Source organism: Setaria italica, chromosome VII, assembly GCF_000263155.2.
Source record: "Setaria italica strain Yugu1 chromosome VII, Setaria_italica_v2.0, whole genome shotgun sequence".
Lineage (NCBI taxonomy): Eukaryota > Viridiplantae > Streptophyta > Magnoliopsida > Poales > Poaceae > Setaria > Setaria italica.
The window spans coordinates 35,933,517-35,957,974 of record NC_028456.1 but is presented as its reverse complement, the minus strand read 5'-3'; the positions used below and the strand labels follow the sequence as shown (position 1 = coordinate 35,957,974).

Sequence of the window (24,458 nt, the reverse complement as noted above, 5' to 3'; positions counted from 1 at the left end):
GCCATATCTGCAAGTATTCCACAATGACTTGCACTGTGAGGGTCCCCGTGATATCTGAGATCCATGTTCGATTAGCCAAGGCTTGAGCCACTGTCCTTTGTTTCCTGACTTTTGGTGGAATAATGGCAAAAGGAGCAGGAGCCAATTCACGAATAGTTTTGCCATCCAGCCACCTATCCAACCAGAACTTAGTAGATTTCCCGTTACCAACCTCCGAGCGCACAGCCATCTCAAGCATGGCACGAGCACATTGTGACACTTGGATATCTAAACCAGCCCATGGCCGAGAACCCTCTGTTTTTTCAAGCCATAGCCATCGGATGTGCAGGGACCAACCCACAGTTCCAAATTGTGCACGCCCAGACCTCCATACTGGAGTGGGTGCTGCACTCGCTGCCATGATACCAAACAATTACCCCCATTTGCCTTGTCTTGGCCTTTCCAAAGATAACCCCTCATGATTTTGTCAATAGCCTTGATAGTCCATTTGGGCAAGTCAAGTACAATCATGTGGTAGATAGGTGATGCGGTGAGCACCACCTTGCCCATCGTGAGTCTCCCAGCCCTATTCATCAACGAAGCCTTCCACCCTGGCAAATAATCAGCTATCTTGTCAACCAAAGGTAGCAGATCTGTTTTAGTAGGCTTGCGAGCTGATAGTGGGAGGCCCAGATAGGTACAAGGAAAGTTCTTGATATCACAAGGCAGCCAGCTAGTAATTATTGCCAAGTCATTTCTATTTTGTTTCTATACATATGGTCAGTTACGCCTACGATGGCTCTATGCCCGATCAGTGGCCGCGGGCTTGTTCCAGCTCTCTATATGTGACACATCTACTACTGAGTTCGACCCGGTGAAATTCCATTACCGTATAATAAAAAAAAATGGTGCAGTCGTAGATCATCAATAGATATCCGAGTCATAGGCAATGAAGGAATCAGTCAGAAATTCTGTACAATTAACAATGAATCAACCAATCGTTTCAGTGAAGCAACTGACCATTTCAGCTGCCTTCCATCAAGTTTTCCTTCTGGACAAAAAGAGCGATATTGGACACATAAGGTTTGTACTTCTAGTCTAGTGATGGTATAGGGTTGAACTGTTTGCCATAGCACATCTTAATAGTGAGGGATACAGTCAGTAGTTCAGCATGGCCAGTATAACTCAGTATGGTCACTTGGTCAGCAACTATGTACACAAGTATGAGCAAAGTATAAATTATGTCTAAGCTAATATCCTACAGGGAGAAATACCTAGTTCTGAGTGATATGTGCAAGCAGCTCAATTTGCTTACCTGCAAGACAATCCAAGAGTACGATGGTATCTTAGAGAGAAACATAAGCAGGAAGCAAATGTGTCCAGATCAACAGCAGTATAGATGCTTGGATTTGGCTCAGCAAGGCATTTCAATGTTCTTGAGATCTAACAGTTGCAATCATAATTCCCTAGCAATCGATCACTATGTCATATCCCTGTGTTATTATGGGGGCAGCCGGTGCACGTAGCTCCCACTTGCGCAGGGTCCGGGGAAGGGTCTGACCACTTGGGTCTTTTGTACACAGCCTTTCCCTGTATTATTATGGAACAGATGTAAATATTATTAAAATCAAGCCACTTTTACCTTGAAAATAAGTTTAGCAGTAGATCAATGTGCAGCTATATAATAAGAAAATTGTAGGATTGAATTGATAAGAAACCACTATTGAGAATTGATGACAAACAGATAATACGGAAACAATAGCATGAGAAGGAGAAAAGTTCCTCATAAAAAAGCTGTCCCAACAGGGCCAAGAAAAAAATTCTCATATATCTCCAGATATTGTATCTATTAACATATAGGCAGTTTCTATACGACAATGTTGTATAAAACAATGTTGTTGCTATGTGAGTGATAAGCAGACCACAGTAAAGAGATATCTATAGACTAGCAGAATCAATGAATTAGAGAAATAGCAACGGCTAGAAGACATTGGGCAATTGGACAAGTAAAAAGTTAATAGCTTATACTATAAATAGTGCATCTCAGTAAATGAAGGAATAGTTCCAAGCTACTAACATAAGACTATTAATTCATATGCAAATATTCTAGAAAATATCTATACATGCTTAAGTTCAAGATTTGGTCTGGAAGGCTGATCAAATATCCATACATTTTACCAGGCATCAAAAGAAAAACAAATGCACACTAGAACTTTAGATTGATTCAAATGGTCACTATCTAAACTATGAGGCAGCATCTGGCAGTACTTTTTGCCTTTATGAAACAGACTTTCACTAATAGCAAAATACTAGTTGATATAATATACTTGCAGAATGGAAAACATTATTTGCTGGAAGACCGGGAAAATTATGCATAAAGCAGCATTACTTTGGTTGTCAGTTGTCATGAAATGTTTGGCAATAAGCAATGAATTTGTGACAAGCATTGTCAAAAGTCAAAACTGAATAAATCTACGAATATCAAGATTAGAACCTCCAGGTAAGAGCTCAACTAAATATATTGTCTTGCTAGTTGGTAATACAGCAACCAGTCTTGTAATTCAGTGCTCAAGGAAATTGTCTCTTAGCAATAGAATAGATTGCTATGTTCCTCTCAGTACCCAGTTTCTGGAGTCAAAATTCAAATCACAGCTAGACCTTTTTCCAAAATCAAGGCAAAGCATAGTTCCGTAGTCAAGAACCAGCAAATCTCTTCTCCAGTTTCTGTATAGACAGAAACTCCTCAGCATATAACTGTATAATCCTCGAGACTTCGCAGCTAACTGTGTCAACGGCATGCTGGTCTAATAACATCTTGCACCTAAAGATTGTCTCAAATTCATTCTTCTGAAATTCATTAGGAAGGATGCTCCCCCAGTTCCTCGGTTTTCCAACAAAACAGAAGCCATAAGGAAGTGAAAGGAAAGTAATAGGGTCTGACGAGTATCCTTTACTAACCATCTTATCTTTCAAGTCCAGTGCCTTCCCAAGCATATTATGCCTACAGAGGCTGAAGATAATAGCATTGTATGCTGAAATCCTTGGGTCCCATCCATCAGAAACCAATCCCTTGAACACATCTAGCAGAGCATTCTTGTCATGCAACTTAACACTGTTGCTACAGTTTGAGTTGATGATCCAGGTCACACTGTTTGTGAGCCCATTAACTAAATAATTTGATGTGACATCATTAGGAGAGCAACGGTTAAGCAACATACGTTCAAAGTATGCAGCAGCTTTGCTTACTTTATCTTTCTTGAATAAACTACCAATTAGGATTGTATAGTGTAAAACATTAGGAAGGAGACCTCCAGATTGCATATTTTCAAAAACAAATTCTGCAGTGTCTGTATCGCTAATCTTGCAATATCCACTTATTAATGATGAGTATGTAACAACATTTGGTTTGCATCTCCGCTTCATCATATCGCAAAGCAAACTCAGAGCTCCACTTATGTTGCCTTGTTTAGCACAGCCATCAATAAGCGTAGTATATGTAAACTCATCTGGAATGCAGCCAACCTTTTTCATGCTGCTCATGCATAGAATTGCCTCATCCGTCATTCCAAACTGACAATATCCTTTTACCATAGCATTGTAGCCAACAACATCAGGGCAGACTCCCTTTTGTTCCATGAATTCAAATATTTTCTTTGCGTCACTAATATTCCCACTCCTGATGAAACCATCAATCAACGTGGTATATACATATTTATCAGGCTGGACATTATGCTCAAGCATCTCTGCAAGAAGGTTCTTAGCTGCGGGAAGCATTTGTTTCTTGCATAAACCACTAATCAATACATTATATATGTTGACATCAGGCATCACCTGTCTCTCCATCATCTTATCCCTGACACTCAGGGCCTCAGTTACCTTCCCAGAAACAACAAGGCCATGAATTAGTGCTCCAAACGTGATGACATCAGGAGTATGCCCTCCTTCCATCATTTCCACGAGAAAATCTGATGCAACCGTCACATCTCCTCCGATGCAGAAGGCATGAATCAAAGGAGTGTAGCTATTTTGATTTGGCTCCAACTCTCTCCTAATGGCCTCTCTCAAAAGTTTCTCAGCCTCGTGAGCACGACCTTCTCGGCAAAAAGCTGATATCAAAGTATTAAACGTGACAACATCTGGATCACAACCGCTCGCAAACATTTGCTTCAGAACAACCATTGCCTGCGATGCTGAGTGGCGTTTGCACACAGCATCAATGACAGTGCTGTAAATCTGCACATTGGGGGACAATCCTCTCACCTTCATCTCGCCAAGCAAACCCCCAATCCTCTCCAAATCACCTTTCTGCCCGAGCCAGGTAATGATAACTCCATATGTCACCTCGGTCGGCAAGAATCCCTTCATCTCCATATCACCCAACAGCAACATTCCCCTCCGAATTTCCCCGCGCTGGCAATACCCATCGATCAGTACATTGTAGAACACGGGATGCGGAATGCACCCCGCTCCCCACCTAGCCTCAATCAGCTTCCTCCCTTCCTCCACCCGCCCTTCCAAGCACATCCCTCGCAACATCACGCAGGTGCTGTAGTCATCCGCGCCGCCCTCCTCGGCAAGCATTTCGTCGTACAGCTTCCGGGCGTCCTCCCAGCGCCGGCGCTGCACGAGGAGCCTGAGGAGGCGGTTGCAGTCTGCCGCCCTGGGAAGAGCGCCGTACAGCTCCCTGGAGCGCTGGCACATCTCGGCGGCCTTCCCGTCCATTCCGGCGTCGGCGTAGGCGGCTGCGAGCTCGCCGAGGCAGGCGAGCGTTGGCGCGGCCGCCACGACGCCGTCGCCCGCGCGGGACGACATGGACTGGAGCGTGGCCTCCGCGGCGTCGAAGCGGCCGGCGCGGGCGAGGAAGCGGAGCAGCGCGGAGTGGGCGAGAGGGGTGGCGGCGAGGCCTGGGAGCGAGTCATGGTGGTGGGTCTGGGACCAGGCGAGGAGCGCGAGCGCGAGGTCGGGGTCGGCGAGGGAGGAGACGGCGGCGGCGAGGCGCGCGTCCGAGAGCGGGGAGGGTAGGAGCGTGGCCAGGCCGGGTTAGTGGAGCGGGTGGTGAGGATGTGCTCGACGGAGGCCGCGAGGGCCGGGGTGATCGGAGGTGAGCTCGGGTTGCGGCGGCGGCGCGGGAGCGGGGTGATACGGGGCAGGAGCCTTCTTGACATCAAATCAAACGATGCGTTGGGCGGCGGCAAGTGCGAAGAACTGGAACAAAGGCGCCAATTTCAAGTCTGTCTTTAACCACTCGGACATATCAAGCTTCTAGTCTTCTTTTTGAAATATGCTCCTTTCGTCCCAGAATATATATCATTTTACGATTTATCAAAGTCGATATAACTCAAGTTTTTCGCATCTCGAGAAAAAATGCAAGAAATGTCTGAGCTAAGATTGATCACAGATTGAGCAACATGATTAATTTAAGTAGAACAATGTCAATAATAAACGCGGTGAGTTTTCTTTTACGAGATGAATAACTAGGACGGCTGATGAATTTTTTCTTCCACTCGAAATAATCTGGGAACCGGAAAGAGCGTACATGGAAACAACAGATTGTCCGAGAACAGAGCCAAGCGCTCTCCCAGTTTAGTATATAGATGAGGGATACTCTTTCCAATTCAGGAGGTGTTTGTTTATTATTATGAGACAATAACTCACCATTTGAGTTAACCATGCTCACACAAGGACGGTGAATGTGCTTGGTGCAGCAAAGGCGAGTAAAACTACAGTACAATAACAACAAACACATGGACATGTGTGGAAATCACGTAGTCTGATTACATGCCAACATGGTCTAACGTTATAACAGTTAAGGGTTTAGGGTAGCAACACATTGTCAAATATTTACTGTAGCAACACATTGTCAAATCATGGACTAATTAGACTTAATAGATTCATCTCGCCGTTTAGCCTCCACTTATGTAATGGGTTTTGTAAATAGTCTACGTTTAATACTTCTAATTAGTATCTAAACATTTGATTTGACGTGTGCTAAAAATAAGCAGGAGAAATCAAACCAGGCCTAAAGAAACATACCTAATAGCACACGTCCCAACTGGTAAGTCATCTCAAGCAACAAACTACCTGCACTTTCTTAGCCAATCCAGTCACTTTAATTATAGTCAAGTTAACAAATGAATGCTTTTTTAAGTGACCTTATTCCAGACTTCTCCTCACCCGTTCCCTAAAAAATATCTTCCTTCTCCTCACCTATTCCCTAAAAAATATCTTCCTTCTCCTCAACCATTCCCTAAAAAATATCTTCCTTTTTTATATCAAAGCCAAGGCTTTTGGATCCATGAAGCACATGCTCGCAAGTGAAAACAAGAGCTTTGCCACCTCTTGATTTGATGATAAAATTGAAGCCATACCTATCAAGTACAATACCATCAGTTCATTTTTTCTCAACCAAGACTGTCACAACACTCTTTCTTGCACCCATTGCTTTCGCTAGAGTGGCAGGATCAGGATATGTATCCATTGTTAATGAACTGCAAAGGGAAAATAGTGATTATAAATGTGCGTTGACATTTGTTTTCAGAAAAATTTAGTTAACCTATAAAAAAACCCAAACTCAAATGACACTCAAACAACAGAAAAAGAGTCGTATGGAGATGCGCATATATATGAAACTGCAGCAAAAATTAAAGGGCAGCAAATGAGGATTTGAATAGCATGCAAGAAACTTGAGAAAGACTGATACAATTAGATATTAGTTAACCAAAATAGATAAAAGGATCATATCTACTAGCCAGCTTGTGATGCTTGTCCATAACAGCTATAGCTATAAGCTGCAGCAGAGCAGAGGAGCTGAACCCTCGGACAAGTGAGGAATTCTATGGTTCACTGTTTGAAAAAGACAATTATATAAAGAGATGATTAACTTCAACTATGATGTCTTCACATCACACAAATTACGAAGATGTTAATTCGAATTGACAATGTTGAATATCAATTTTATTCATATTAAATATGAATATGAATAGGGAAAACCCACTATTTGATATATCAACATCCCTATGAGTACCGAATTTCATACAACAGAAAAGCAGTCAATCAAATGAGACTCACTTCATTTTTCATTGGGTTCAAAGCTTACTGAGATTCTTCAAACCTATTCCATGATGAGGAGAGGAACCTACATAAAGAAAATTAACTTTAATAAATGCAATCTCAAATACCTAACATACATGCAATACAAAAAAAGAGTAGCAAAAAAAATACTTACAGGCTATTCATGTCGCAGTTGTTCAATACAAATAAAATAAAAGGTGGCACATATATTTCTAAATGATATCCAATCATTATACCACTGACAGCTATATCCTGGTCCTACATAACACAAAAATGAATCAATACATGCTATTTGATACAGGCATGTGAGATTCCATAATGAGATATAATACAAAGTGTTTCCAGGATGAGATAGGAGAACAGGATCAGTATGATAGTGAAGTAAGAATGTAACATAACTGCGACACATACAAAACAAATTGGGCCATGAAAAAGCTTAACAAAGAGTGAACTGAAAAGCATGATACACTTGGATAATAGTCCTCCCTAACTTCCGATTCTCTGAGACCAAAAACTACCTCTCAACTCTCAAGTCTCAATCAGGCCCCTCGTCCCCACCAAATCAGCCAGCCTTTTTTGCTGGAGTGAAGTAGTTTGACAGACTCACAAATTTGTGCATGTAGTGCCAAGCATTTCATCAGCTGCCTACCCATCCTATTTCCAATTATCTTACCCTGGCATCAAACTTCACAAAGTCTTCATGAATTGTAAGGATGTTCGCATTACACATGTTTATTTTCCCTAATGATTAATTGAAATAAAGGACAAGCAAATGATGTGTTTTTGACGCCATTATCTGAAATCCCAAGATTATCATCTTATCAAGTGATGATTGGAAACAAAGTGGATGCAAAAGGTACTACTCCTGTCAAATACTTGCGTTGTTGACTTTTTACAGTCTTCGAGGTACCATGTTGTATAAGAATATGTAATATCTAATAAATGTATGTTTACCCTGACAAACCTACATGTGATTTCTATGTTTCTAAAATCTAAAGAAAGTATTTTGAGAGCTATCAGTGGTCGAAGTTTTAAAAGTTTGACCAGGACTTGGTTAAAGCGTCATATTTATGAGCAGAGGGAGTATAACATCAGCTAGTTGCTTATGCTGCAAAAATGGAGATTGGAGAAGCCTTCTCCTACATGGCTGACCTTATGTTGCAGTATTTACCGCACTTTCCAACATTGGTGGAGCAACAGCAGCAGGACAACTGACGACTAGGCTTGACAGTAGTGAGATTACTCACTTTAATTAGTAGGCTATTATCCTAGATAAATCTTATCTGCTCAGAACACTTTACAAGCATACTCATTCTTATTAGGACACCGTTCATCATATGGTTTCAAAAGTACATGCATGCTAAAGCATCACATTGTCTTGGATCCTGCTTAACAAGAACATAAAGGGCTATGCTGCCATATCCATTCAAACTGGTGTGCTCTATTTAACAATAATAGCCTAGGAGGACTATGATTTACCAATTTTGTCATGTGAAATCTTGCAAGGCTTGTGGGTAGAGGGAATACAAGAAACTAAAACAAAATATTAAATGAAAACATGGACGTACCGGTTTGTCCATACGCATATGCTGAATAAAATTTCTAAGGAAATTCAAGAAATACCAGTAGCCAGGCTCATAAGCTGCTGAAGTAACAAGGTAGTATATATCTCTAAAGGGCTTGCACAAGTTTTTTGCATGGTCTATCCAATCAACCATTTTAGCTGTTTTATCTTGCAATGGCAAGAACTCAGCATTATGGTGACGCAGATTGTCACAACTGATAAAAAGATCGCCAATGAAGGTGGTCATTGCTAATGGGGACATAAATGCCGGATGAGAACCCAAAAATTTCTGGAAATTCTCAAACTTTACTGACTCTCTTTGTGGATGAGGTACTTCTGCACAATCTTGCTGAAATTGCAGAAAATAATAGGGAAGCACTTTCTTCTTTTCAATTTTACCAGAAACTGAATTGGTTTCTTCACTCTCGTGCATATAGTATGGGAACAGAATTTCAAAGAATTTCTTGAAGTCCTCCTTCATGCCATCCTTGGATATATTGTACTCTGGCACTTTTGTTATGGTAAATTCTCTGCCATCACTTCGAACTTTCATATCACTGTCCTTCCAATCTCCTTGCCAGCAAAGGCCTTTCTTGTGCATATCAATTATATATCTTAGGTATCCTCTTGCCATTCTCCGTCCAAGTTCACTTGTACATTTGGCAACAGTCTTCATATAAATCTCATGAAATTCTGTCAAGGCACTACGGTTTTCTTCAGCGAAATCAACAAAAGATCGGTAGCTGTATGCAAAAGAAGATTGCAATCAGAATAATTCTACAACAACAGCATAACCTTTTAGTCCCAAGCAAGTTGGGTAGGCTAAAGGTGAAACATAACTTGATCCAACAAGGAAAGAAGACAGGAAAACAATTTATATAAATATATAAAAGGATCAGAATGCTTTTTATATTACACAAAAGAAGAAAATAAAGAACAAACCTACCTAATAGGCCTGCCATGGATTTTAAGTACAGCTTCCTCAGCCATCTTTACCTCAACAGCATGTGCTACCAGATATTTGACAAGTGAACCTCTTAAATCTTCCAAAACACTGGAAAATAAAATGTAAAAGAACTCAAGCTCTAATACTGCAAGTTTCATGGAATCTAAAATAGCATTAAAGCGAAAGTGTAGTACCTATCATAATGATCACGAATAACTATAGCAAGTTCTTCACAGTCATGGTGAATGTCATTGTAGTGGATGGACATCTCATAAAGATTCCGAATCTTCATCGCTTTTATTTCTGCTTCAAAATAGGGCGTTGCACTCTTTCCATAATAATTGAAGCTGGAGAATGAAATGTACAAGGAATCAACTAACAAAAAATCACATGTTCAAGGAATCAACTCACAAAGAATCAAAAGAATAGTACACAATGAATGTGCTTACTCAGTGAGGAACTTCAGAAATCTTCCAGCAACCCACTTAGTATCATAAGAGAGAATCACAGTATTTTCTTCTTCTTGATGTGCTGTGGCTGCAGCAGTACTGTCCGGGATAACCTCAGCTTTCTGATCTTGTTGAAGGGGTGCGGCTCCAGTAGTACCATCTTGGGTAACCTCAATATTCTGCTCTTGTTGAGGTGGTATGGTTTCAGGAGCACTGTCTGGGATAACCACAGTATTCTGCTCATGTTGAAGTGGTGAGACTCCTGGAGTAACATCTTGGATAACCTCAACATCCTGCTCTTGTTGAGGTGGTATTGTTTCATGAGCACTGTCTGTGATAACCACAATGTTCTGCTGCTTTTGAAGTGATGTGGCTTCAGGAGTACCATCAACCTGATTAGCTTTGCACCTTAGCTTGTGTTTCGCCTTTTTCTTGGCTTTTCTGAAAGGAAGTCAAATAGTAATACTTTTGAATTTTTTTTTCTATTTTAAAGAAGAGTTGAATATCAATACAGTAAACTGTAAATGTATTTACCTTTCTTTGTTGAGCTTTTCCTTTTCAAGAATCTTTAAAAGCTCATCCTCGTGTTTACTTGCTTCTGCCGCCTTTTTGGCAAGGTTTTCTAAGGGTTTTTCAGATGCCCTCTCATATCTTCGAATTCTACACTGATACCGATTTTGAAGATAAAGTGCCCTCACCTGTTGTCATTTTGTTTATAATCAGATAAGAAAACAGAAGCAAGAAAATTTAGAGCAGCCAAACTCACTTTATCCTCATCTTCATCCTTGATAGGACGGAAATTGCCCGTCACAAAGAAATTGTCTCCGTGCACCTAAATGTTGTTGATTGGCAAAGAAAAAACTAAAAAACAAAATCGCATCATCTCAGAAGAAAGAAGTTGTGGAATTGCATGACTCACATCATCCAATATTTGCCATTGAGCATTAGGATGGATGGTCCTCAGATCTAAGTCTGTCTGCAAAGTATGCAATGTGTCCTCGTGCTAAAAAAAGAATGAACAACATAATAAGCAATGAACATATGAACAGCTCTTGACGATCATCAATAGTTTAATAGAAAGGAGAAGAGGATATACCACGTGAATAAGAAGAAAATGTCCATTCCTGTATAAAACTGCCAGTTCCTGCTTTTCTTGAAGCATGTGGTCACACAGGCATGATACTCTACAAATTTTGGGGAAAAAAAGGTCCCAACATTAGGAACTAATGTCAACAATTTAAGTTTTCTTAAGCTTAAATGTACATAATAAACCCATCCATACCCATATGATGTCAGTTGTGCCTTCATATTCTCCGTAGAGTCTTTAATCAGCTTGCCTACAAATAATATCAATAGTATACATCACATAGCAATAATGATGGGATTTAAAATGCCAAATAATCTGAGAGAAAACATCTCACTTCTAATGTCATGGCTGGACTCTTGAGCGTCCTCATCGGTGGTGTTTCTCACAACCTCAACTTCGGATGTTAATGATGCAGTACACTCTGCAGAACTTTCTTTCTGAATAGACTCCATTAATTTGTGGAAAATATCCGGATCAAACAGATCAAGTACCCTCGCGGCAATGTCATGGCTGGACTCTTGAGCATCCTCATTGGTGTTGTTTCTCACAACCTCAACTTTGGTTGTTAATGATGCAGTACACTCTGCAGAATTTTCTTTCTGAATAGACTCCATTGATTTGCGGGGAATATCCAGATCAATCAGATCAAGTACACTCGCAGTTTTGGAGTCCTAACACAGAGTAAGAACAATGTTGATACCCAATTGCAGAGGCAGCATTGATCTTAACACACAAAACTCAAACAAACATACCTCATTGTCTATCCAGCTATGAAGGAGAGGAATACCAAGACATTCCATCAAACTCAGTTCAGGGGTCTTATCAAAGTGGCTCATGCTGCAATTATGATATTGCAAAACACAACAATATAATTAATTAACTACAACACTAGGCATGCACAGACACAACTAGTGATTAGCAAACAGTAACCTTAACACACCTGTTGAAATGTGGATTGATAAAGAGTCCATTTGCAAAGTTTGGTAATGCTGCCAGAAGCTCCGCCTTAACCTCAGAAATCTTCACTTTGTCATGTTTGAATTTCCTTCCAAGTTCAAGGTTCAGATAGATGGTGACTAAATTGAAAAGATGTTGTTGGGATACATATCCATTACTGTTAGGCCTGATATTGGCACCTCGGCTCAGAATGAGAAAATTAGCCACAGCAATGAGAGGACAAGCAGGTCCATTTTTTGCTTGGCATACAATGTATCTGTTGCGGCCACCATAACTGATCTCCACTAACTTGTAGAGAAACATGATCACGTTCTGATGGTGGACGTGACAGCTACAAAATCATATCGTTCAACGTAAATGCAACAAATTTGACAAAATCAGATATTATAGCAATCCAACGAAATTGGTAGTAACAGTTGTATATACCCACAAGTAGAACATCTAGAAACACATCATCAAATGCAAGAAAGGAGGTAAAAAAGTACGATGAAAACCTGCCGCCTTCCCCGACGGGCGCCAGTCACTAGGCAGGGCGGAAGCCGGCGCGTGCACCCACTTCCCCCTTCTTCATCGCGGCTCGCGTCCGCTCCCTCCGGTGGCGCCGCTCGCGGTCGCTCTCAGCTTCCTGCTGGGGTCTGGGGAGAATGCAGGGGCGGCGGGTAGGGTTTAGCCTTGGGTTAGGGTGGGGACGGACCGGCGGCGTACGCGAAAAGCTCGAAGCGGACTAGAGTTTGGTGGCGGTGGCGGTCCGGTCAGGTGACAAGAGCGGGACCGACAAGCGCCATGGTGGCGACGGAGTGAGGCGGCGGCGGCGGCGCGGGAGTCGCGACGAGGGACAGCTAGCGAAGGCAACGCGTGGGTTTTCCACTTTTTCGGAGGAAGAGGGTTTGAATCTCTGATGAAAAGGAAATTTGATGATCTGCCTCTTTTGCCCCCAATCCCAAGTCTAGTACGTACAGCAGTACCCGTTTATTAGGGCCTGTTTAGATGTGTTAAACTGGAATGTAAATGAACAGAGAATTTTGGAAAAAGAACTGTCTTGTTTCATTGATATCTTGAATATATACATGTGAAGGGGTGTCACGAAGGGACACGACTGTTCCCAAAGGGCATGCCCTTTGGGAGAAAACTAACTGTCTAATCCTATTCACTAAACTTGTACTTGATGGATCAGATCACTTCGTGAAGAGGCGTCGGTTAGACGCACTGTTTGTAACACTCCCCCTTGATCGAATTTTCTTTGAGATCAATGTAGTTGTATCTTGGATTCCTCCAGAAAAATCTTGTGGGAAAAATCCGAGGAATATGTATGTACAAATACGCTATAAAAACTTCTTTAAACCTTATAGGAAAATAAGGAGAAAATAGCATATATGAGTGTGATTAAATAAATCACTATGTTATTGGTATCCCCTTAAAAATCCAGTGAGAAAAATATTGGAGATACGACATATATATTCCCCCCAAAACATTTCAGGAAAAATATGAGGAGCAATATAAATTGATATGTTGCTAAAACTCCTGTAAAAACCTAGTGGGAAAATTAGGAGAAAATATGACAACATATTATTGGCATTGCCTCTTAATAACTCACATGAAAAACCTTTTAAGGGAAAAACTATGGATGAGTTGTGAGGGCAATATGTATCTTTGATATTTTCCAAAAAAAAACCTAGTGGGGAAAATAGGAAATATGACACGTGCTTATGTTAATATTACCTCATTAAAAACTTTAACAAGAAACCTTATGAGTAAAACTTGTGAAAGAAAAGAGTTTAATATGATGTTGGTACACGTTAATATTTAGGAGATATCTACCCCTGATTCTGGCAAATCTTGAAGTCTCTACATACCAATTCCATGTACCAAATTTTGAAATACAGAAGGTAAGGACTTAGTAAATAGATCAGCAAGATTATCACATGATTTGATTTTCAAGATGTTTATTTCCCCGCTTTCTTGTAATTCATCGGGATAAAGCAGTTTAGGAACAAAATGCTTAGTGATATTGCTCTTTATGTAACTTGTTTGCATTTGTGTAACACAAGCGGAATTATCTTCATAGATAATTGTAGGTGATTCAATTGAACCAATACCACATGACTGTTGTATGTGGTTAATCATTCTGCGAAGCCATACACATTCTCGTAATGCCTCGTATAGAGCAATAATTTTAGAATGATTAGTAGAGGTCGTTGTCATAGTCTGCTTAGAAAACTTCCATGAAATAGCCGTTACCTCCATGTGTTGGCGCTGAAAATCAGCCGATGACCCTCAGCGTCGGACACACGACCTGGGAGAATCTGCTTAACTCCTGTTCGGGTTATTGCCCTGGTGCGGTTCGCACGGCGTGCCAGTCAATCTGACCTATTGATTGATAAGGGAAGAAAAGTATTAAATTCCAGGGATTTCGATCGGCTAAAGTTTCGATCTGTCTTGAAAAGCGTATCAGCAAATCGGCCGATTTACTGTAGAGATGACAGGCTATAAACAGCTGATAACCACGTAGCAACTGTAAAGAAAATTACTAGAGCAACCTAAACAACACTACAAAGGCAACACTTCGAACAAATCTAATCGGCTATATGATAATAAAAAAATAATAATGAAAAGTTGACAGTTCATGTCTCAAGCTGGATAACTGTGATAAAACTAAAACAACAGGTAAAACCTATAATTCTAGTTAATATCGATAACTGGTGAATAAATCTAAACGAAACAACAGCGATGCACCCAAAGTTAAAACTTAGATATTACTCGATAAGCGGAACTTACCAATCGGCTGGAGATCGTGTCGATGCAGCCCCGCCAACTCGTACGAACTCATGAAAAGAAAAGGTTTTGGCGAAGTCGCCGACTTGAAAGTAAAGTATGGGAAAAAAGTAGATTTATTGTATTGATTGATGTTGTTGTTTACAAGCCTCACGAGGCAGCTATTGATACCCTTTTTACAACCAATTTCTTAACCGACTAGGATCTATCTCTAATTTTAAACGACAACAAATATTTAGAAACACAACTTGTATCGGAGTTGGTTACTATCTCCCCACGGGCCAATTCCCTTCTTCATCTAATCTTCATCTGGCCCACCTCAGGCCCATACCGGCCAAACCATCCTGACTCCCAATCAGCCAGCCTCTATCAACTCCTTTTGTCTACTGATGTGAGGTTACGCAACTTATTGTTGCACTTGATCATGGAAAATCATACTCTCCTCCGCATACTGACACGAGGTTGCGCAACTTGTTGTTGCACTTGATCATGGAAAATCACTCTCCTCCGTGTACTGACGCGAGGTTGCGCAACTTGTTGTTGCACTTAATCATGGAAAATCATACTCTCCTCCGCATACTGACGCGAGATGACGCAACTTGTTGTTGCACTTGATCATGGAAAATCATACTCTCCTCCGCGTACTGACGCGAGGTTACGCAACTTGTTGTTGATGCGATTCATGCATAAAAGTAATGCGTCCTGCATTGTGATGATTCGATGCATGCTTTGATGCATATGAATGAAATGTTTTGTATGTGCGAGGGTATAAGTCATAGGTATACATGGGTACGACTTACAATGGTGAGAATCTGCATGTTAGGGAAAGGAAACATCAATATATGAGTTGTAACCTGCAGGACTAAGGTCCGTGAGATAGTTATAATACAAGTAAGCAGATAAGTCGACAAAAGTTTGCTCGTGTTCAAGCTTTTATGGACTTACTTCAAGCATCAAGCTCTAGTCGATATCGCAACTCTTGGTTGCTTCGACTATCAATTTGAACTTAGTCTCAAGGGGGACAAGACATTGCATTGAAAATGAGCTCCGAAGCCGCCGCCGAAGCGTTCATTTTGAGCATGTGTTATCATTTTTCACGTACCAGCTTCGATCACTTGACTGAAAAAATCGCCACCAAGAGGCGGACGAAACCGTCAACAGGATTGACCAGCGTAGATCTCTAGCTTCGCTTTGCTCGTTGCATGGATTCTTGCCTCGAGGGTAAAGCTTTTGCTGCGAAGGTAGAGCTTGCTGTGATGTAGAGCCTGCTGTGAGGTAAGGTTCTTGAAGACCTGCTTGTTGCGAGGTTAGCTGTAGAGCTTGCTGCGAGGGTAACCCTCTTGTTGCATTTCTGCGAGAGGCCTTTTTAAGAGTCATATATTACGATGGAACGGTTGTCCTAGGAGGCCCGCCAGTTTGACATAGCAAATAGCCGAAAACACCCCACCCATGAGAAACAACAATCTTTCTTAATCATAGCTTCGAAATGCATACATACATTTTCATCTCCAATTTACCATATTACATTAGCAACATCTTTATTCTAAAATTATCCAGCAACACACACAAGTGATGTTCAGATCCACATGTGTGCTTCATCTCCAGGAACGGCGCTACCTCCAGACTCCGCTTCCGTAGCAATGCACCGGCAAACCTATAAAAAAAAGTAAATAGTAGTGAATGAGAATTATATATATGATTAAACACTGGTACCAATAGGATTAAGAAACATCCACACGAGATTCAGACTTAAGATGTTTCCAAGACCAACAGGCTATTTAGCATCATGTCAAATGATAGCAGATGGAGAGATCATCCATTATTAGAGAAAAACGACATGGATCCACCACACCAGCATATCAAGCATTAGCACACTATATAATTTCCCCCCTCTTCAGCTAAGCTTATCTCAGTCCAAATGCTGAGAAACTTTAATGTCCATGTTTGATCAAAGGAATATGTTTTTCTATAACACTCATTGATCATAAAACCAAACCCTCGATTCTCTTCCATGCTGTACTCCAGTCGGTAATAGAATCACACAATTATACAACTTTGGGTAAAACCATGTAGGAATTCCCAGTTACCATATACTAGTAGTAATAATACAAATTGAACTGCTAGGTTAATCAAATCATATCCAAAGAGAGGTTAACAAAAATCTCCACATACTTGTGGTTAGCTCTGGAATATTGTTCCCTTGTCTACCGACCAAGGCACTACTCAAAATCTCATGAGTTCTTTGCACATACGAAGCCATTACAAACTGGTACACCGTTGAAATAGGCGTTTGGTCTCATGATCTGCAGGCAGAAGGCATCCCCCTACTTGTGTTCATATGGATACCGAAAGAAACTAGTGCAGTTGACCAAACAAAATCAATAATCAGAGGACTAGTTCGTGGGAGCGGGAAACAAAATCCATAATCCCCATTTCATGCGAATGGTAATCAACCACATGTAAAGAAACAACAATGATAATAAAGAAACTAAAAACAGCTAGCAACAGTTTCATTAAAAAAAAGAAGATGATTACCTGGTACCAAATCCGCCTCCCATGCTCGGGGTCCGGGTAGGGGGCGGCGGCTTGGCACCTGGCGCTCAGCTCTTGGTCTACCATCTCCGGGTAGCAGCTTTGGCGTACCTCCTCGTTGGTTAGGTCACCGAATTGGTTGATGTCATACGCGTTTTGCCCGGCGGCGGCGGCGGCGTTGAGCCAGACGACGGCGCGGCGGTTGCCCTTGAACAACCGGTACCGGCATTCCTCCTCACCGACGTCTCTGTAGGTCTTGCCGTACTTGGCCTTCCACCCCACGAACATCCGGCGGGTCTCCTGCTCGTACGATCCCTCCCCCTTCTCGACCCCGTGCCCGCGGTAGATCTCCTCATTGGAGCGGGCGGCGAGACCGTTGAGGCCAGATGTGGTCACCCCGGCGGCCCTGGCCCAGGCGACGCGGCAGCGGCTCTCCTTGAACACCGCGTAGCGGCACTCCTCTTCGCCGGCGTATTTATAGGTCTTCTTGAACCTGGCCTTCCACTCCATGAACATCCGGCGGCTCTCCTGCTCGTACGTGTCCGCGTCCGGCGGCAACACCAGCAGCATAGGCAGCGACACCAGCAGCGCCGCCGCCGCCGCCGCGAGAGCAACCGCGCAGCCCCGCCCCATCCTGTTCCTGTCGACGACGGTGGGCCGGTAGGGTGATGGGTAGACCAGGTGGTGTTGGATGCTAATTAGAAGGACTAAACATGAGCTAATTACAAAACTAATTGCATAGATGGAATCTAATTCGTGAGACGAATCTATTAAAGCTAATTAATTCATCATTAGCAAATGGTTACTGTAGCACCATATTGTCAAATCATGGACTAATTACATTTAATAGATTCGTCTCGCGAATTAGACTCCATCTGTGCAATTAGTTTTATAATTAGACTATGTTTAATACTCCTAATTAGTATCCAAACATCCAATGTGACAGGTGCTAAAGTTTAGCCTGGTGTTCCCAAACACCCCCTAGATCACTGGTGGTGGGCTGCGGGCCTCGACACTAAACGGGCTGGGCTTTGCGCTTTGTTGCACCGCGATGCTGAGAGGGCTGGCGTCGTCCGCGCGCCGCCTCAACGGCCCCCGCCCCGCGCGCCCGGCCCGCCGCCGTGGGCAGAGCGGCGGCCCATCGTGTCCGTCGACCTCGACTGCAGCCGCCGCAGGGCCCGCGTCGAGATGGACGGCGTCGGCGCCTCGTCGCTCCCCGGGCGGCACCACCTCCATGTGGAGGGCACCCAGTGGCAGTGAGACTGGAAGGTGTTGGAGGCCACCGCGCGTGCTCGCGTTGCCCCACGCCGACGCACGAACCGTCGACGACGTGCTCAATTGTTGGGCTGGCCGCTTCACCCGCCGCAATTTCTCGCTCCTCATCCGTGTATGCCCACGGGTAAGCCGGGCGGATAGGGTGGGTGGATATACGGAGGGATTTTTTTACAAAATTATCGAGCCCTGTTCCATGGATCGCGGGTTGATTCTAGGAAAGTTGAGGAGTTCTTTTTTGCAAAACAACCACGACGGTTGGAAGAAACATCATCTCTTTAATATTAGGTATAGATTTAAAATGGCCATCTTTATGAATAGAATTTTCATATGTGTGTTCAAAGTATATTTTGGAATGGTTTCGCACAGGTTCCTGTCAGTGACCGGCTGGCAATTGGTACCTACCCATCGATTTGAACCAGGTAACAACATTGTAGATATCCATCATGAAATGCTATACTAAAAAATTTGGTATTGGTTACACTGTTCCAGCTGGTCAGAGTACCTAGCAGCACTCCTCAGATCCTGGGTTCAACTCTCTGTGGGAGCGAATCTCAGGTTGAGGTTAAAAATTCCCTCATCCGTCCCATTTCCAAAGCACTGTGGGACACCAGCCCAATTCTCACTTAGGCAACACAAACACACCGTGTAAGGGTGGGGTGGGGGTTCGGAGGTTTTCTCGGTCTGGTGAGAAGGTCTTCTTCTTATTTGGAATGTTATGGGGCAGTCTTAACCCCTGCATGTCAAGTTTTATCTTCCACCATTGTATTAGAACAGCAGAGGCATGAAAGACATAGGACGTACCACTGGTAATGGAACATCAGCTTGAGCAAGAAGCATATTGTTCAGTTCACATGGGTATACTGTACACTCTTGTCTCTTCATGTTATTTGTCTATGAGTTACTGTATTTATTTACTCTGGTTCGCCCGATTTCATGGAACCTCATAAAGCCTTGTTTGGATACATGTGTATCTACTTCAATTCACATGTGTTGGAGTGAAATGGAATAGAACTTAGTTTAATTCCACTCCAATTCATTTCAACACATATGGATTGAAATGAATACATGTGCATCTAAGCAAAGCCTAAATATTTGAATGCACCGTCTTAGGAAAAAGAAAGTTTTATTACTGAGCTTAGGAAGGAGCTACAATTTTTTTTAACACTTTTTGTAAACTAATTTTAAATCTAACATTGTTTTATTTTTTTCCCCCCAAAACTAACACTTTTGGCCGCATCTATTGCCATGGCGCGGCGAAATGCCTGTGCCGTGCCATGCATGGTGGCGCGGCGGGAGGATGATGTGGCGTGGTCGTGGCGCGGTAAGGTCCAGTAAAAGCCCGCGACGTCCCCACTGCGCCTGCCCTCGCCCTCGACCCCAGCGCACGCCGCCACCGCCTGCACCACCGCCATTGGCTCCGCCCAGCGCTGCCGCCGCCTGGCAGCCGACCGCCAATCGCCGCCGCCCGGCGAGGCCTCCAGCGGCCATCTCCTTCAGCTTGGGTGACCCCAAAAGGTCCCCGCTCATATCAAGGTAGCTCCCTCTCTCGATTTCTTATTATTATGAATGTTATTTTAGTTAGGGTTAGTGATTTAGTATAGTTAGGTTAGTGAATTTGTTTATTTAGGTAGGTAGTTTTTAGGGTTTAGGTTGTGTGTTGTAGTATAGTTAAGGTTTGGTTAGGTAGTTAGGGTTTAGGTTACTGTTAGTTAGGACTTTGGGTTTAGGGATTGATTAGGTATTTATTATTTAGTTAGTTTATAGTACTAAAGGTTATCAGTAGAGATACTAGTTTTCAAGTGCCGATGCTTAGTAGTGCATGATACGATGATTTGGATGACTTGATAAAGTTTCGTCAAATGCTTTTGTAGATGGATTGTTGTGTTCGAGTTTTTTATGGAGGAAGTGTTAGGAAAGAAGATGGTACGTTTCAGGATATGGAAGAAGAATTGGAATGGTTTGATGAACCTCCTAGCTTCAATGACGTTTGTGTCCGTTTGAATGCAAAGTTTGGCGGTGATTTCACACTGAAAGGGAGGTTTGATAGTGGGAAGACTAGGGCACACTATGTGCTGATGCCCTTGCGCGACCCTGCTCACTAGTCCCGCTACAATAGGGTGCTCCAAGGTTTCAATGTGCCCATGCCTGAGGTGGTGGTGGAGAATGGGTACAGGATGCATGGTGATCATTAAGGGCCGTCCAATGACGGTTTTGGAGGCAATGAACAAGATTTGTGGGTAGAAGGGCAACCAACTCAGGGTAACATGGATTTGGAGGATCAGTTGACATAGGAGCAGCTTCATTCAACCCCAGTAGGATGTATAAATAATGACTTCGATGTGAACAAGTTCGAACAGGAAGAGGAGGAGCAGGAGGAGGAGGACAGGATCGGTGATGTAGTTGCCAGTGATTCAGAGGAATCTGATGATGACGAAGGAGGTACGGATGGTATGCCACAACCGGTTCATGCCATGCCAGTACCGGTTCATGCTATGGCATTACCATTACCAGCTGAGGTACTTCATGCTATGCCGGCTCAGGGTAGGCTAGTCACAGATTTGGCAGAGGGTAGTACCCCCTATGATTCATGGGGAAGAATTAGCCAAGCACAACAGTACGTTCCACCACCACCTTACATAGAGACAAAGCTTATCCAACTGAGGGAGATGAACATACCTTTCAGTGGCGTTCCGAACTATAGGGATGCGAGCATGAAGGATATGGTAGTCTGCGACACTGGTGTGTAGATGTGTAGGAAATCATTGTGTGGCCATGAGAATGAAATCCTTAGCAAGGGGATGATATTCAATACAATGTCAGAGATGAAGCTGTTCCTTCAGGACTATGTTGTGTATCACCATAGGCTGTACACCGTCACTCATTCAGACCAAGGGTTAAGGTACCATGTGATATGAAAAAATGGTTGTATGTGGAGGTTAAATGCATGAAAGAGACAGAGTGATGGCAAGTGGAGGATAAGTAAAGTGGTCCAACCCCACACTTGCCTATCAAATAAGGGGAAGGAAAATCATCAGCAGCCCACTGCACATTACCTTGCACGTCGTATATTGGGGCTCGTTGATGAGAATAACGACATTTCAGTGTCTTCGCTACAACTGTCCATATCCGGATTCGTTAAGTATGATGTGAAGTACGGAAAGGCTTGGCGTGCTAAGCAAGTTGCCCTGGCTATTCGTTGGGATAGCTGGGAGGAAGCATACAACAGGGTTCCCCGTATATTATGTGCAATGCATTACTACGACCCTGGCTTGAAATGGTTTGTAGACACCAGAGGGATGTATTTCCGGGACTCGTTGAGTCATGTCCTGTATCATGTGTTCTGGTCGTTCGCGCAGACACAACATGCATTCCAGTTTTGTCAGCCAATTGTACTTGTTGATGGCACTTTCCTAACTGGAAAGTATAGGGGTACATTGATGATGGCTGCTGTTGTTGATCCGGAGGACCAGATAGTACCCATGGCTTTTGCTTTGGCAGAGGGAGAGAACAATGAATCATGGTCATGGTTCATGCGGCTTCTATGTGTTCAAGTGCTTGGCCCATCTCGCACTGTATGTTTGATCTCGGACCATCACCCTGGGATTCTTAATGCTGTAGATGAACATATCGATGGGTTCCCCCCGCCTATAGTGCACAGATGGTGCATGCGACATTTTGCCGCTAATTTCTGGCAGCGTCAGAGGAAGAAGGAGGTTTGCGACAAGGTAAAGGCTCTATGTTGTGTACATATAGAGCACCAATTCAAGGAGATAAAGAGAGAACTAGACAAGATGGTTAATGAAGCTGGCAAGGCATGGTTTGAGGCGCAGATGGAACATAAGGCTAAGTGGGCGTTAGCATATGATGAGGGTGGATTCAGGTACGGCATCATGACCACCAACTTGTCAGAGTCTTTGAACCGTGTGTTCACCGGAGTTCGGTCATTGCCTGTGTCTGGAATTGTTGAGTTCTCATTTTAAAAGTGCAACAAATATTTTGTCAAGAGATGGAAATTTGCGCAGAGGAATCTAGCTGAGCATGGCCGATTTGGAAAGGCCGAAACAGAACATTTGAAGGAGGTCGAGGAATTGGCCAAGTAGCATACCGCCAAGCCATATGGACCTCGCCGGCATGTCTTTAGTGTGCGGGGGAAGGGTGGCACAAGATTGGGCGGCAAATCTTATGGTGGACGGAACTACCGAGTTGATCTTGAGAAAGTAGAGTGCAGTTGCAATGTCCCTCAGATCATATATGCATGCCCCTTACTCTCATATGATCACCGTCTGTAGGGTCCGCGGATATGACTTTGAGGCTCTGCCATACATGTCACCCTTAGTATATGGGAGAAGAGGTTCGAGCCTTACCTTGACCTGACACAGTGGCCCTCTTATCATGGTTATGACTACTTGCCGCATCCAGACCAAATGAAGGTAGTGAAGGGTAGGAGGAGGAAGAAGCGACTCAAGGGGGACATAGACGTTATGAGAGGATACGGCGAAGACATGTACGGAGGGGGAGACTTCAACGAGTCTTTGCTCCATTTGCAAAGAACCTGGTCACAAGGCTAGCAGACATAGAAGACGAGGGCAGCAGGTCCATACATAGAAGTTGCTTATTTTCCTAGTGAAGTTGTGTTAATATGTCTGTTAATGTTACTTTGAATATATACATTTGCTTTCATATTGTGTTCCTATATATTGTTAACAAGTAGTTTAAATTTTGCAATGCTACATAATGTTAATTTGAATACTCTAACCTTTTGTTTATCAATTTGTAACAGGATGGCCCCCGGCCCTCCCACGCAGCACCAGTTGTATCCTTGAGGTAGAGTACGACGACCCGCACCGAGCACACTTGTTGACTGACACCGACGCAGAGGTGCCCTTAGCTTGCCACCTTTGAGGCCCTGCACGCACACCAGTGGGACGAGCATTACGCGCCGTACATACTTCCTTGAGCTTGTCCGTGTTGTCAAATATGGTCTTCCGCCCCTTGACCCAGCAGCAGCTGTAGACAGGTGCGAGTGCCTTCATTCATTGTACGTAAAGGTCTATTCTTATAGCAGGTGAGACCCACACGTTCCACCTATCTTGCGGCGAGATATGCAGGACGTGAAGGCTATCTTTGGCCTTCGGTTGGGGGGACTTCCAGTGACAGGTATAGTTGACAACGATCACTGGCTTTCTTCCACCGGACGACGAGGTTTCCAAGAAAAATAAGTGAGCAATTCAAGCCTATTTAATACTTGCATTGCTTTTCTTTGGTGAATTTCAGGAAAAGTTCCGGTGTTTCATCGTCGTGGATCACAGAGTGCTTTGATTACTTGGACCCATAGGCTGATGAGGCTCAGATCGACAGGTTCGCTAGAGTGTGGCTGTGGCACTTGCTTGGTGCTTTCCTATTCCTAGACGCCTCCCATCAGCTGGATCTTGTAACTGATTTTTTCTCTGTTTTTTCTCCTTTTTTCACGCAAACAGGATTTGTAACTGATTTTTTTGTCTCTATTTTTTTATTTTCCCTGTTTTTTCTTGCTTTTTTTAACACAAATAGTTTGGCAACTGTTTTCTTTATTTTTTCACGCGAACAGGATTTGCAAATATCAAAAGGCAAGATTGACCTTCTGTTTAACTTAGTTTAAGGTTTTTTTAAGTCTTCTTGTTTTGTGATTAAGATTATTTATTATCTTCTTTTTGCCAAAGATTGGTGAAACTATATACTTTCTATAGTCGCTTCAACTGATCCATGATAATGAAAACAGACTTTCCTTTTGATCGACACAAATCTGCTATTTGAATCAGTTAAACTTATAATTAGGACAAATTTTCA

General features: G+C 42.9%; 3 protein-coding genes across 3 annotated transcripts; all 3 read right to left on the bottom strand.

Moving 5' to 3' along the window:
* Positions 1–2,673: 2,673 nt before the first annotated feature.
* LOC101758610 (pentatricopeptide repeat-containing protein At1g52620) lies at positions 2,674–4,791 on the bottom strand. Its single transcript, XM_004978340.1, has one exon. The coding sequence runs from the start codon at positions 4,789–4,791 to the stop codon at positions 2,674–2,676; it is 2,118 nt and encodes a 705-aa protein (XP_004978397.1).
* Positions 4,792–10,539: 5,748 nt separating this feature from the next.
* On the bottom strand, positions 10,540–12,356 carry LOC111257981. The gene is made up of 8 exons (XM_022828587.1): positions 12,037–12,356; positions 11,849–11,933; positions 11,431–11,767; positions 11,292–11,346; positions 11,106–11,193; positions 10,929–11,012; positions 10,776–10,841; positions 10,540–10,707 (listed from the first exon to the last, which is right to left on the bottom strand). Exons 1-8 carry the CDS (start codon positions 12,354–12,356, stop codon positions 10,540–10,542), a joined length of 1,203 nt encoding a protein of 400 aa, XP_022684322.1.
* A 4,045-nt stretch (positions 12,357–16,401) lies between these two features.
* Positions 16,402–17,990, bottom strand: LOC101758206. Its single transcript, XM_012847653.1, has 2 exons — positions 17,361–17,990; positions 16,402–16,479 (listed from the first exon to the last, which is right to left on the bottom strand). The coding sequence occupies exons 1-2, from the start codon at positions 17,988–17,990 to the stop codon at positions 16,402–16,404; spliced, it is 708 nt and encodes a 235-aa protein (XP_012703107.1).
* Between the last annotated feature and the right edge of the window lie 6,468 nt (positions 17,991–24,458).